This window comes from Drosophila rhopaloa, unplaced genomic scaffold (assembly GCF_018152115.1).
Source record: "Drosophila rhopaloa isolate 14029-0021.01 unplaced genomic scaffold, ASM1815211v1 contig_115, whole genome shotgun sequence".
Lineage (NCBI taxonomy): Eukaryota > Metazoa > Arthropoda > Insecta > Diptera > Drosophilidae > Drosophila > Drosophila rhopaloa.
Window position 1 is genome coordinate 1843309 of NW_025334990.1, and position 15039 is coordinate 1858347.

General features: G+C 33.8%; 2 protein-coding genes across 17 annotated transcripts in view; one reads left to right on the forward strand and one right to left on the reverse strand.

Moving 5' to 3' along the window:
* The window catches only part of LOC108052783 (syndecan), a 107795-nt gene extending 100826 nt beyond the window's left edge, over nt 1–6969 (reverse strand). For 6 of the 7 annotated variants that reach the window (XM_044458208.1, XM_044458188.1, XM_044458178.1 and 3 more), the window contains exons 1-2: nt 6826–6969; nt 5943–6249 (exon numbers count right to left, since the gene is read on the reverse strand). In XM_044458208.1, coding sequence (XP_044314143.1) covers nt 5943–6035 — 93 coding nt within the window. In that variant the 5' untranslated portion in view covers nt 6036–6249; nt 6826–6969. The remainder of the gene's footprint in view (nt 1–5942; nt 6250–6825) is intronic. The other variant, XM_044458161.1, reaches the window with a different exon arrangement.
* A 2984-nt stretch (nt 6970–9953) lies between these two features.
* LOC108038623 (protein hu-li tai shao) overlaps nt 9954–15039 on the forward strand; it is a 30052-nt gene continuing 24966 nt past the window's right edge. For 5 of the 10 annotated variants that reach the window (XM_044461958.1, XM_044461959.1, XM_044461960.1 and 2 more), the window contains exon 1: nt 10716–11196. The gene's annotated coding sequence lies outside the window, so the exon portion shown is untranslated. Of the gene's footprint in view, nt 10041–10699; nt 11197–15039 lie in introns of those variants that run through there. The other 5 variants (XM_044461955.1, XM_044461957.1, XM_044461956.1 and 2 more) reach the window with 5 other exon arrangements.

Genomic DNA, 15039 nt, shown 5'->3' on the forward strand with positions numbered 1-15039 from the left:
CAGAAACTGAAATCTGAAAATCATACGGGCCCAAAGAGACGGAAACCGAGACACACAGACACTGAAGACCCAGCCCAAAAGACTTAAGACGCGGTCGCGAGAGTCCCACCCGAAACACTGGCCTACAGGCGGTCCATTTCGGGCTAAGAGGCCCACAGAATAGTACTTGCAATTAAGGACTCATCAGTCATCCTCCGAAAACCTGTCTAAAACCCATTTGCCTATATGATCTGCAATCAAGAACAATTATCAAACTACATTAAAGTTGCCAATAAAGCTCACCGAAGTTTTATAAATAATCCTTTAACTCATAAATTTGTTCACAATAAGCTCCAATCAAAGAGATAAAATTTTAAAAAATTTATTTTTCGATTTGAAGAACATTTAAATTGGGAACTCATAACCAATAAATCAAAACAACTTTAATGTGAACATGGGTTTAATAATAATGGGGCTTAATCCCACTTTTATTAAGGCAAGTACTCACATTAGACAATTTTTTGCTATTCAAATTCAAATGGCTCCTAAGTAAAGATATTAAAGTTCTTATATTTTTTATACACTACTTTGTTCTAAAGTAATTATAAATATAACGAACTAATTAATTAACGTATAAAAAAGATTGTTATACCATTTTGAGTCAAATTCAACTTGCTGTAAGATCTAAACTGTGATAAAAATTTTTTGTATAAATGGGATTGATTTTCTAAAGCCATTATTTATTGAACCCTAACTGCTAAAATGCCTACAATCTGATTACAACAGTTGTTGTTTAACCGAATTCCCCAGACAATTACTCATAATACCCCAAGATAAGATAAGGCTCGTTATTCCCCCTTTTTGTTGCACAGTGTAAAACCAACTTCTCTGGCGGAGTTTCCGAACTCAGCTACTTCTTCTTCTCCAAAGTTGTCTGCTGCCTACACACACACATCCATTAACATGCCGCCAGCGCACAAACATTTTTTTTATGCTGGTTTCTGCTTCTTCTGTGCTTCGTTCGCTTCATTTACAATTTACAACGCACTCTCTTTTCTTCTCTTTCTGCTCCTCTCATTTGTTAAAACTCTTTAGTTTTTCTGAGCTCTCGCTCTTACGCTCAGTCATGTAGCAAATGTTCTCGTTTATGATTTATTTGCGGTAAGCCTGCGATTATTATTTTAATTGAATTGTATTTTTTGTCAGGTGCAAATGAAAAAATTAAGTAATTTATAGAAAATTATTAATATGTATGTCACAGCTAAATTACACGTGTTTAGCAAAATTTGCTCTCCCCCAGTCTTTTCCTGTACTTTTTCAACCTCTCTTCTCTCATTTGATCTTGTTTGCACTGGCTTGATTAGTATTGACGCAGATTGCTTGTGGGGATTTTCAATTGAACTTAGATTACCGCAATTAATCTGTCGCATATGCATCTTGCTTTTATGTGTGTGCACTCGTGTGACATTAAAAAAGTATATAGAAAATGGCAAAAAGATAATAATATTTAACATTCTCGCCAAGTCGCCATTTAATTACTGAAAAGGTCTGTTACATACATACGAATTTTTTGCTTCTTATTTATTTTTTTATTTTAGCTATATCCTTATAATTTGTATTTAAAATATACCGGTAATATACATATGTACGGGAATAAATTGAGTAAAAGTCTAGGACTTTGGCTTTAAAAATTATTTGTTATGGTAAGATTTAAAAAAGTGAAAAAGCACTTGCTTTAAAGTTTATGTTTCTTTTTACCCTGCGGAATTTGTAAATGTAGCTTTGATCAATGTTACATTTTTACACAATATTCTTGTCTAGTTGTAACAAAAATTAAATTTTTATTACAACGTCTTACATCGTTTCTGTAATATCCTATTTTTGCTTTTGGTTTGTTTGCGGATAGAACTTATTTCTTATTTATTTTTAGCTAAAATTACAGGGTATTACAACTTCGACTTGGAGTATTATAATTTCCTGTAACTAAAATGCATAGAAGGTGAGCCGAGACAAAAAGGCAACAAAGGTGGGGGAAGGGGAGAAAAGAGACAGAGAGAGAGCAAGTGCATAACAACAACAGCAACATATGAAATGAATACTGGTGCAAAGGCAAATGAAAAGAGACACACGTGAATAATAATTGAAAAAATTGTAAACCGCGGCGGAAATAAGGGGGAAGCTTGAGGAGTAGATAATTAACATATGGGAAAGGTAATGAACAAAGATTGAATGAAATGAATGAGCGGAGGAGATGAAACCTGAAATGTGCACAGAAACTTAAATAAAATAAATAATTAAATGCTATTTATGCATAATAACAATGTGAGTAACTTAGAATTAATAATCTAATATTTTGTTCTTACATATTTGTAATTTTAATATCAAAAACAGTTCCATTTCGAATAAAAGTCGCTTTCATAACCTAGTTCCTATTCCAAAAATTATTAATCATGACAAATTTAATGATTGAAAATTCAATTAAATTTTGCCGCCCCTGTCTCTATTCTTGAAATATATGATTGCAATATTTAAAAAAAAACGAAAAATTGCTTCTATTGCTCTAATAACTACATAAAAATGTTCTTTCAAAAAACCTAAAGCCTCACATAAAAATGCAAAATTTAAAAATAATACACAGCGCCTTGAATCTAATATATTTCGCATTGTTTAGAGATCAAATCTGAAACTCAAGCCGATTTAAATATAAAACCATTTTTTTTTAATTTCCTTTCCACCAGCAATAACCATAAATTGGAATATGATTACCCAATTCAAGGAATAGTCGATTGTTTAGGTAGCTAGATCCAGAGAATCGATCGCAAGGAAAACCCAATACCGGCTGAACCTTATCGCAGTCTGTCGCCGTCTGGCAATGGATCGATATTCCACGAAATTTAGGAAAATAAACATTACCAGCAGGCGAGGGAACACGACGGAGGAATATGGAAAAATAGAGAGATAGAGGGGGTGAAAGAAGTGCAGCGAATATCAAAGGGGCGTGGTATGTAGGATTTGACACCTTTTAGGTGACAGGACTCACACCCCCACACTATCTTTTCTACATTGAAACAAAATGTTTTCAAAATGTGAGATCAATGTTATCAAAATGAAAGATTTTATTTTTATATTGCGAATATAATCCAAATACAAGTAAGAAATATATACAAAAATATATACGGTTTTTAATATATATCTTATCATACCCCTCTTTAAAAGTTCAAAACTAAAAAGTGTACCCGTGAATTCTTAAGCTTTATATTTATACTATATTTGTTACTACTTATCTAAAATGTTATAAGAAGAATTGCAAGTATATCAAAATTAAACAATATCTTCGATGTGTACTGGATATAATTTGTAAATGAGTTAGAGAGGAAAGGAAAAAAATAGCTTTAAAGTTTTTAGAATATCTTATCAAAGGCTCTTTATATAAGTTTCTTTAGCTTAAAATTCTTTCTTTTTTTTTTCTATTAGATATCTAAAATGTTATAAGAAGAATTGATCCCATGACATCAAAAATAAACATAATCTTCTTCGTGAACTGGAGATTGCATTAATGCTAATAAGGGGAATAATTTGTAAATAAGCTGGGGAGGAAAAGAAAACAAATAGTGTGGAACTTGCAACTGTCACAAACATCAAAACCCTCTCTTTCGCTCAATCTATATCCATCTCCTTCCGAGCTACTCATCAATTTTCCGAGCACGTTCTCAAAATGTTTTTGGCGTCAGGAGAAGGAGTTCGGAGGAACAAAAGGAGGGGGATAACCACGAATGCCAATTTTGGCAAAAACAAGTGACAAACACCAAAAACAGGACACAAGATGGACGGAATGGCAAAAACAAGATTACTGGGTGTTTGGGGGGAATGTGAAGGGGCAAAAGGCCATCGCACTATTTATGTGTGAGAGTAGTGTGTGTAGAAATTTTTCGGGCCAATAAGTCACACACCAATAAAAGCAAACAAACCAACAGGCAAACGACGAACAAACAAACAAATAAACAGTGAAAGAGGCAAACACAGCCATCGAAATTGGCAACAGCCGGATGCTTTTGTTGGCTACCATCGATGGCAAAGATCATTGTGACCAGAAGCAGAAGTTGTATCAAAAACTGGCCCAGAACCCAGGCCCAAAACCAGACGTGCTATCAGTGATGAGCCTCTGGAAATGCAACTGTAAACTCTCTTAGAAAAATAAAAACCTGTCATAGAAACACGTCGTTTAACCGGAGGTTACATTTTCATTTTTTTAGAATCATGTGCCAATAATTTACATAAATACGTTAAAGGCACCAAATTTTACTGTTAAGAAGATAATTAAAACTAAATAATTTAAAGCCTGCCACCATTTGCTTAGTAACGTTTAATAGCTAAATCCTACAAAAGGTAAAACTAGCTGTTAGTCTTTTATCAAAGGTTAAAGTTAATATTCAATACATATTTTTAGTTTTTCATTTTAATTAATTTTCGATCAATAGTGGAGTGATATACAATTTGTTAGTTATTTGAAAAAGGTTCTTTCATCTCATGATTCCAATTTATAAATTAAAAAAACAAACAATTATGTTTAACATTTATTAAGATCTTATGAATCATATATGAATCTTAAATACAAAATAAACCTTTTTTGTGTTGTTTTTAAAGTTTTGGCTTGGAACAACAATTACATGATTTCCCTTGTAGATTGGTTTTTTTTTGATTTGATTATGGAAACAATTTTCTTAATAGTAGAAGTTTCCTTTCAAGTAGTTTTGGACAGGTGAGTTTCTAAATTATCTGTAAACAATTTTCGAGCACTATTTCCAGGCACTAAATGAACTCATTCGTTAGGTGATTAACGAAAGCATGTGTAAGGAAAGGAATTCGTCGGAAATTGAATCATCTCTATAGCTCCGAACCGCATTCTGTCTATCTGAACGTAGTATATCTGATTCTCTGGCGGCACTCATCTCTCATCGCTAATGGGTAACGACTGACAACATCGATCCGAGTTGGACCCGATGACCAATTTCAGATTTGCAGCCTTATTTGACCGGACCGCAGCAGCCTTGTCTATTTCAGAGTGCTGATGTCTGTGCGTATAGTGTGCTGCCATATTTATGCGTTCGCAATGCAGACGTTTTTAATGTCTTTTCTACAAGAACAGAAGGAGCAGCAGAGCCGGCTGGAGCCAGCTTACTCGTCGAGACAAGAAGGCCTTTCCTCTTCATTATCCGCAGCCACAAATTGCATCCAGTGCAATGCCTTGGAGATTTCATGGCTGCCCAACATATCTCTCAATATATCTTCGGCCTCTCGGTTGCCGAATTTTGCATAATAAGTGCAACAGCAACATGGACAACCACAAGCCGCAAAAACAACTTAAGTGTACATGAAATCAAGCCGGGGAAAGGTGGGAAAATTGGGTGAAGGCAGTTCGAATTCCTGATTGAATTTGCCTCAATTAAATTCGGAGAGAACTAGAAGAAGTGGCTGACAATTATCCCTTAAGAAAAGGTCAATTGGATACTCCGTATTTGGTTTGTTTAACTACAAAAGAATAGTTAACTATGTATGGTTAAGTGTATTGCTAATGAGTGTATTAGTTAACTATGTATGGGTAAGTGTATTGCTAATGAGTGTATTACTATGCAATCATATTTGTTAATGAATTAAATGAAACTTACTATATCGTAATATAATGTTTTTTTTATATCACAAATTTGAATTATTCTTAAAATAAGATACGAATTTTTCAAATATTGCCTCAGGCTTAACAATTAAAATCTAAGTGAATATACATTGTTGAAAAAAATAACACTGTCTAATAATTATGAGTTCAAACAAAATTTTTACATTTGTATGATTTTATTTGTTACTTCTAATAAAAATTAACCGACTAGTTTTTGGAAAAAAATATTATATATGTTCTAATTTTCCAACGAAATGGGTTTGAAGATATATATCTTTTCCGAGGGTATTACCTGGTCTTGAGCGTGGGTGGTGGCCACCAAAATTCCGAGGAGCAGGGCGATGAGCAAGAGCGGCTCTAAGGAAATCTTCTGCTTTGGCTTCATTTTCTCCGTTGATATCTTCTGTCGTTCCTGGTTTTTGTTATTTCAGCTAATGGCTTCCAGTTTTGTTTATTGATTTAACGATTAGAACTGGCGGCAGCACAGATATATATATAAATATATATATATATTTTCAAACTTTTCAAACTGGTTTGACACTAGAAAAATGCTGTTTTAATGCACACATGGATTATTATGATTATGAATTTGCCAGACACTATTTCCGATGCGTTATCAATTAAATTTCAAAACAAAAGAGATAAAGATAGAGAGACAGGGTATTAATTAAACATTACACACTGTAAAATTAACAACAATTTAACGTATGCGCGCGCGGCTAAAATCAAAGAAAGGAAATAGAAGAGCGGGGGTAATAAACAAAACGTTTACGCAGAGAGAATAACACTTAAAATAAGAAGAGACAAGAGCGCGACTACTTGGTGTTAGTATTTGTGGGTGCTTTAATGTTTTATAAGATTATTTATGATTTATTTCCATATATAAGTCAAAAGAATTAAAAGTTGCATTTAAATTCTTTGTTTTCCTTTGTTTTTGTAAATTTCCCCTAAAATACGGTGATTTTTCAACGAAAAAAAACACGACCGCCCACCACTACAACCACACTATTCGCTCTCTGTCTCCTCTGCCCTCTCTTTCCCACTCATGCCGCTATGGCGGCTTCTTTATATGTCTTTTTCTCTTCTGCTTCGCCTGCTTCTTCTTTTCGTATCTTTCGGCCCGTTGTTTTGCTGCGTTTATTTTTGTTGCATTAATTTTTTACTATTCTCCGCACCTTTTCTTTTTTGTATTTACAAAATTGCACTCGCGATTTGATTCGATGGTGTACAAATTTCTTTACACTCGAGTGGCGACCAAAAACACACGAAATCGCGCTAAAATCCGGACGTGCCTACTCCGAACCGTACAAATTTTTCGAATGATTTTCGGTAGAGCTGGAAAAAAAGATATATATACATATATCGATATATTATTTACGAATCGATGTATATCGAATGGGAACGTAGCTCTTTTAGTATTTTTAATTTGAGGGCTATTTTTCTGGGGCTCAGCCGCGGTCACACTAAAGAGGAGCTCTTGCGCTCTTACTCTCTTTATCATACACTTTTTTTTGGTTTCAGTATTTCTGTTAATAAAACTTACAGTCGAACTTGCATAAGTCGAATTATTCGAATAGAAGCTATGTACCTTTGTGAATATACCTCGGCAGTTATAATAAAAATGTACTAGTCAATGAACCTTTTTTATACGTTCCTTTTTATAACATTGTGTTATACGCTTTTACATTTTTAGGATAAGGAATTTCGGTTGTAAATTTACAAAAACCTACGAGTTACTTTAATTTAAAACGACCTATTGTTCCCATGACAGCTATTTGATACAACCGTCCAATTAAAAAAAAATAAAAATGAATATATCCCGAAATGTGTGGATATATGTTTAAAATCAGCGAAGCGATCACGATTTGCTTTTTAATTTTTCACTAATTGTTTTTGTTTTATTTAGACTCATAGTAAGAACCATATTGTTACTGCCTATTTTTAAAACAGTGCTCCATAGAGTTTGCTTTATTTAAAGAAGACGCAAATGACCCCCAAAAAATCACTTAGTTATAATGGAGTATTGACATATTTAAATGGATTCTTATCTAAGCTGGCAAAAGTTGAAAACTCTGTTTCTGCAACTCAAGCCAGTGTAATGATCTTTTTCGGCCCTAAAATTGGGATTGACGGATCATAGCTGCTACCATTCTGCAGAGACTTTCGAGAATATAATTTTGTTAAATATAAAAAGGGAATGAAAATAATGGTTTCTTGGGTAGGAAATTCTATTTTTATGGCATAAATCGAAATTTACTTACACCATGGAAAATGATAGTGATGGGAAATATATTTTTTTACTGAACAAAAAACCAAATATTATGGAAAAGTACAACCTTTATTTCAGAATTTTATTATTATACCGACTTACTCTTAAGCCCAACATACAGAAATGAATATTTTATATTTGTATTAATTATATTTAATTAAATTTTTGTATTTTTGTAAGCCCTTTTTTAATAACTGGATTAAAAATGTTGTCCCTTTTATATAAAACGAAAACGGAATAATCACCTCAAAAGAATAAGAAAATTTCTTTAAAATCAGACCATTTAACAGATCAAAGTTTAAAAGATTTTTCAAGTTTATCTGCGTGCACATATAAACGACTTATCTCGAAAATCGTAAATAATGTCTATATGTCGAAGTACATGAATTACTGTGAACGGCAAACAAATATCCCGAGTGGTAAGATGAGTTAACAAGAAAACAAGAATTGTATACGGTATTCTGCTAAAGATACATTAGGTGGAAACTTTTATATTTGGATGTCTTTCAATTGTTTCTCTTCTAGAGTAATATTTCTCGATATTAAGGACGTCGAAAAAGTAAGAAAAGCAAATACTCATGTCATAATTTAAAGGCATATAAACCTCCAAAATTGATCTACGTTGTCATACAACGATTTTAAATTACTGAAGTTTTACTGAAACTACTTTAACGATTGCGACCTTTTACTGTTTTACGAAAAACTATGCCGTATAATATAAATTAGGAAATGACATATATTTTTTTCTCATTATCTTTTTTATACTTTATAATTTTAGTCAAAAGTTTTCAACGCATTTGATGATCAACATCACCAGGCCAGTCGATCTAGACATCTCCGTCCGTTTGTCCGTTTAAACATTCGCATACTTGTCCCACAAATTTAAAGTTATTTCGATAAAACCGACTATAAACCTCATTGTTTCTCAATATTATCCATATACTCCGAGATATAGTCATTTCAAACGATTTCGAAATTACCGTTTTACTTTTATAAAAATCGGACGACTACAACATCAAAAAAATTATCGAAAAATCGATTTTGTTTTAAATCGAAATCAAAATGTAGAATAGTTTAATTTTGTAACAGCTGCAAATGTACAAGCCGCAGTTTTCTTTCTTTCTCGTTTTTTTGATAATATACCAGACTGCAGCGCTTGGGTTATGTTTTGAAAATGTATTATGTTTTTCAAATACAAGAGTGCTTAAAAAATATAAAAGCGAATTTTGATTACTAGTTTGCCCAAAAACAATTCCTCGAAGCGCATTGGCTATAACGTCATTTGTTTGGGACCAGGTTGAACCAGTTGATGTGAAATCAGTTTTAAGTAAGAATTTACATAACAAAATTTGTATTGAATATTTGGATGCTGCAGCCTAACTAGTTTATGTTTCTGCGTACATTTTTATATTTAATTCAATTACATTTGTTGTCTAATTTGAGATATTATTTCCTCTAATATTTCCCATTGTATCGTGCTACCAAAATGGTTTCCAAAGACCAAAATTCCATACAGCATGCTGACACACGAAAACTTTTTATATAAAATATATATGTTTTGGAAGAGATTATGTGAGTAGTACGTGGGCTAAAAAGAAACGCAAATTGAATCAAGTCTGCATCTTCCAATCAGAGAAATTAGGTCATATCCTTGTAGAATCGTTTTTGGAAAGTCTTTAAAGAACATAAGTACTCAGAAACTCTGTACTATTCTTATACAATCGCTCGAAGTTTGCTAATAAGACATTCTATTTTTTTATATATTTTAATAAGAAAAGGTTTTCTTCCATCTTTGACAATTATATTTAAAAAGGTAGCGTTTTCTCTTTAGTTAAAGGAGTTTTTTTCGTAATCGTATTTTTCTACGCCTTAACTCCGACCAGTATAAGCACTTTATTTTTTAAGCGTCTGTGGGAAGAGGCTATAAACAGCATTTATAGGACCAGCCAAGTGGTTTGAATCTCTGCTAGGTCATAACGTACTGCGCATGAGCTGCTGGTATTTTAAAAGAATTTAATTTAAGTATTTCTACAGATTCACGTCGCGGCCACACTCGAAGCGAATATCGAAAACGAAACACATCACGCGGGCGAAATTTCGTGAATTCAGCATTTACAAATTGTAAGCAGTGGTTTGTTTAACCAATTAGTTAGTGTTTTAAAATAGTGATAGTCTTGAATAATGGAAATCAGAATAAACTCGGAAGCGAAGCCGCAGAGCGCCCATCGATTTTTTCACGGCGTTGCCGGTGATGGGACGCCGTTGATACACACACACGCAGAAACAAATATGTGTATATGGCGCGACGCTTGTGTGTGAACGTGTATTTGTATAAATAATATGACATAATCGACGTGTGCGGCTTAATTGACATAGTTTTTGTGCGAAGAATACCTAAAAGTGCGGCGAGAGCGCCGAAAGAAGCGTATCTTGTGGTCAAAAAGTGGCGAAAAGGACTCGCACCGCTATTTCCCCCTACGCTTCGCTCTAACAATTCGTTCCTCCCCGCACACTCTCTCTCTCGCACACACACACAAGCTCGTATATTTGGGCGTTGCAGGATGATGTACCTCTCTCTCGCTCTCTCTGTTTAAACTATTGAATTTTTTCCGCAATCTGAGAAATTTGCACCGCAATGTGATGCTTTTCGATTGTTTACCAAATTTAGTTAACCCCGATTTGGAAGCCAGTTTGTCTGGGAGTTTCTTAAGTCGAAATGTTTTTTAACATCTCCACTTGACGTTGCCCAACACTACCCGCTCGCCTTCCAGTTCGATTCGCTTGTGCCGTTCTCTTTTGTGCTTCATTCGTGCGCTGGTCGTCGGACGTGTCCGTACGATTTTGGATTGAGTTCTCGTAGGCAATTCAACTATTTATTTGCAGCAGTACGCGGTGCATTCTTTACAAGAATTAATAGTGCAAAGTGCCGTTAGCATCGGCCATCTTTAAAATATATTAACATTTATTTGGTGTAGTGAAAGAAGCACAAAAACAAAAAACCAATTATTTAAAAAAAAATTGTATTAAAAGCAATAAAAAGTTAAATCTTTTACATTTTCTCCCCTTTCCCTCCCCTTTTTCGTTAGTCTCTCTCTCTCTGTGGCATATGTGTGTTTGTATAAAATAGCAGCCGAAAATCGAGGTGCGAGAGCGAGAGTACAAATAAAAAACGCGTGCGTTCCTCCTCTTACATACAGTGACTGTGACCGTTGTATTTGTGACCTGTGCTTGTGGCCACTGGAGGATCGACGATTTACGAAGAATACGAAAAATACCGGTGAGTGTCCATATATTTTAGGGATAGTGTGTAATAATCCCGTTAAATATTAATGATCCGCAAGTGCTCTGTATTCGCTTTTACTGTTCCAATGATGAGCAGCAATTGCCCGGTGACGCCATCTTTTGTGCTTCTCTAATAAGTGTTGTTTTTGTTTTTTGGGTTTGGTCAAGCACACGCAATTCGATGTGTGTGATAGTGTGTCTATTTTGTTGTTATGCTTTTAGCACAGTGGCGGATTTAGAGTAAAATTTTAGGGGACTAAACTTTTTAATTTAGACTGTTAAAAAAAAAATTATTTCATGAGCTTATTTACATATTAACATAATCTAATACATTTGAGGGTGCTATACCCAGCTCCCCTTTTTAATCCGCCCATGTTTAAGCTTAATGTTCTAGCCACTTTTCTTCTCTCTCTTTTCGGGTGGGAGTGAATGTGTGTGCGTGTGCTTTTCCTTTCCTTATGATTCATGCTTCGTTCTCCCTCCGACTTTCTATGCGCTTGTCAGTTTATAGAAAATAGAAATACAGTTGCACGTCATACGGCTTTCAGATTATCGTCGCCGATTTTATCAAATTTGGTTGTTGTAATTTTTTGTAAAGCAATTTGTTGCTACTAGCGAATCTTGAGAGTGTGTCTAATGCACTTGGTGCCATGTCGCTAGTAAATCGCCTGCTTGCGCGCATCTGTTGGCAAGTTTCGTGACCCACTTTTCTCCTTGGTCCCTCCCCTTTAGCAAAGTAAATAGCGAAAAGCAGCAACAAGTGATAAACAGATTTGTAAATATTGAAAACTTGTTTATGCCATTTGTCAGTGCAACCTGATGCCTGCAGACAAGATTTTATAGTTTTCAACGTGAGTTCTTGCAGTTGGTTGGATTATTTTTGTAAGTATCGGCGAATGTTAAATTTTGAATTTGCACCGATATTGTTAGAGTTATTTTTAGACTTTAAAAATAATATAATCCATAAATAATTTTTTTAGGGTTAAAAGAATACTACTTCAGAAAGAAAAATATTTTCCTTTTTTTAATTCTTTATATCAAAAAACATTTTCATTTAATTTTTATTGTTATATATATTTTTTTAGATCCAAAATTCTAATACAATCGGTTATTAATTATTACTATTTTCAAAAAATTAAGCTAAATTAAATGTGACTAATGAAAAAATACTTTTATTTACTTTATGAAAACTGATCATGGTTTGAAAATGTATATCAAATATTATAAATAGAACAAAAAATATAAAAATGGCGCAAGTCATACAAGTTGGACTGTATTTCTGTTTTGAGGCAATCTTATCAGAACCTTCGCTCTTGTTACGCTTTCTGGTTAGATTGCTGTTCCGATACAAGTACCTGTAAAGTAGGTACACAGAAAAACCGCATTATAATTTCTAAGGACTTGATGATCACATTGCTAGGGTCTAACTAACCGACAAATTTTACTTTAGCAACTTTCTACAATTTTTATTATTTCCTGCTCATCATATCGAAATTTAGCATTCCATTGCTTCAACTACCTTTTGTGGGCTACATGACGTCATTTCGCACACATTGCTTATAAAAAAATAAAAAAGAAAATTTGCTCTTTTTGTTAGCTGGCTTTTGTTGCTAATTCGAATTTGCTCATACACATAGACATGGACAGTGGGCTTTATAATTCAATGCTTATGCTGCCTCCCCCTTTATCACCCCTTATCACTTCCACTTGTGCCGTGTTTTTTCATTTGTTCCTCTTGGTCCGTTGTTCATTTTGAATTCGCAAATTAGACGTGACTCGTTCGTTGAGGGTTTCAATTGTTTTTTTTTTTTTTCCACACCGCAAGTTGCATTGCGATAACTTACGAAAATCGTTGAGGCTTTTTTTGTATCTTTATAAATTGATATTTAATGGAAATTACATAACTGTTATACAAAAGAAAAAAGAACACGATTAAAAAAAAAAAACAGTATATAATCCGTTACATCTGCTTCGAATTATAAAAGTGAAAAATCAATGTGTAAGTGGAACAGCGGAAATCCCAATGTATTTATAAGGAGAAAAATTAATACGAAAATATAATTTACTTGATGATATTACATAAAATTCTGACTTTTTTATACCTTATGCGAATACAATATATCCACAACTGATATTATATATATATTTTAAAATATCAAAATAACATTTATTAGCTTAACAAGTTTAGGAGCTGTTGAATTTAAATTGTGTCTTTTACTATCAGAGGCAGATAGCATTATTATATTCAAAATGAGTCGACAGTATTTGTTTCTGTGTGTTTGGCTCATTCTGACGGGAGGAAGTGGATAGTTAAAACTGTAAACAAACAATTGTTGAGGAAACTAACCAAAAAAAATGTTTGTATGGAAATGAGACGGAAATTCGAAAATGACAGACCCCCTAAACAATTTGAAAAAAAGATAAGAAATGCACTTCAAGAAGAAGAAATAACCAACTTTCTAACCTTTATTGAGGCGTGTCCGTCAATGCAAATGCATTTGATGGGCCAACGAGCCCTAATGACTTTTGATTGGGAATTGAAAATTGTTTACTCAAGCGTATGCCTATCAAAAAATCCCACTGACGTCACAAGACTAATGATTAATTGATTTGAAAATGGTTAGGATTAAGCTGCATAATTTTGATTAATAGGCTGGGAGTTTCCTTATGCGATGTGCCTGGCAACCCTGGCTAAGACCAAAAACAAATTTGTCCCAAAGCCAACGCTTAAAATTTATGGCTCCCTGAAAGGCAAACAAAAAAAATGTACTCTGTTTCTGCCCTAAAGCAAATTGACGTGAAGATGCAACAGAGTGAGACGGGAAGATTGAGGGAGAGCGAGAGAGAGACAGAGACCCACACATAAATAAATAAAAGAGGCGTACGTGCCAAGCTTCAAAACAGAGACACATAAGCGAGATTAAAAAAAAGAGAGATGTTGCTGCTGGCTAAACAACTGCAGCTCATCAATAAAACAGCAAGAACAACAATAAACCAGGCAAAAGAGATAGAAGAGACAGGGACAAGCAATAACAAATGTACAGTTGCAGAAGAAGCACAGCCGCATCAGCCAATAACAAACTGCTGCAACACAACATATATCTTGGAAGAAAAAGAGTTGACTGCAAGTCGGATACCCATTACCCTTTAAATGGTTTTGCATGAAACGTTTTTTTTTGTGAAACGACAAGAGAAAATGTCAGTCACTTAATTAAATTTTTGTTTTTTAATTACTTCATTTAAATTTTTAATAAATATATGAGTTTTGTATAAAACTATTCAGAAACAATAAATCAAACTTCATTTTGCCAAAATAAAAAATGTACTTCATTTTGCAACAGTTGAACTTATCCAACAACAAAATTGAAACCTATTCAAAATCACACTAAATATTTAATACAAAACAAGAAGTACTCCAATCCAATCCATTCATAAAATAATATTAATGTGTTGGTCGAACATAAATTCTGCATATATTTTAAACCTATCTGAAACCCTTCGAAAGTATTAATTTAAATTGCATTTGGAAAAGTAGATATGTATGTAGACATTTAGATATCAAAAGCATCATTTGTAAAGTGCAGTCACCGTGAATGTGGTTGTCACTGTTTTCTGTTATTATTGCTGCTTTAAAAGCTTGGAACCCGCAGAAGGAAAGCACAACAATGTGGATAATTATACCGAAAATGTTGGGGAGCGAAGCAGAGAAAAATGTAGACAATTTCTATAAAGATGGGAAGACAGCGGCGATGATGATGATGGAGCTGTGTGTCTGCATTTCTTGCCTTCTTTAACATTTCTTGCTTGCATTTCTTCTGCTGCGCTTGAACTTCAATTG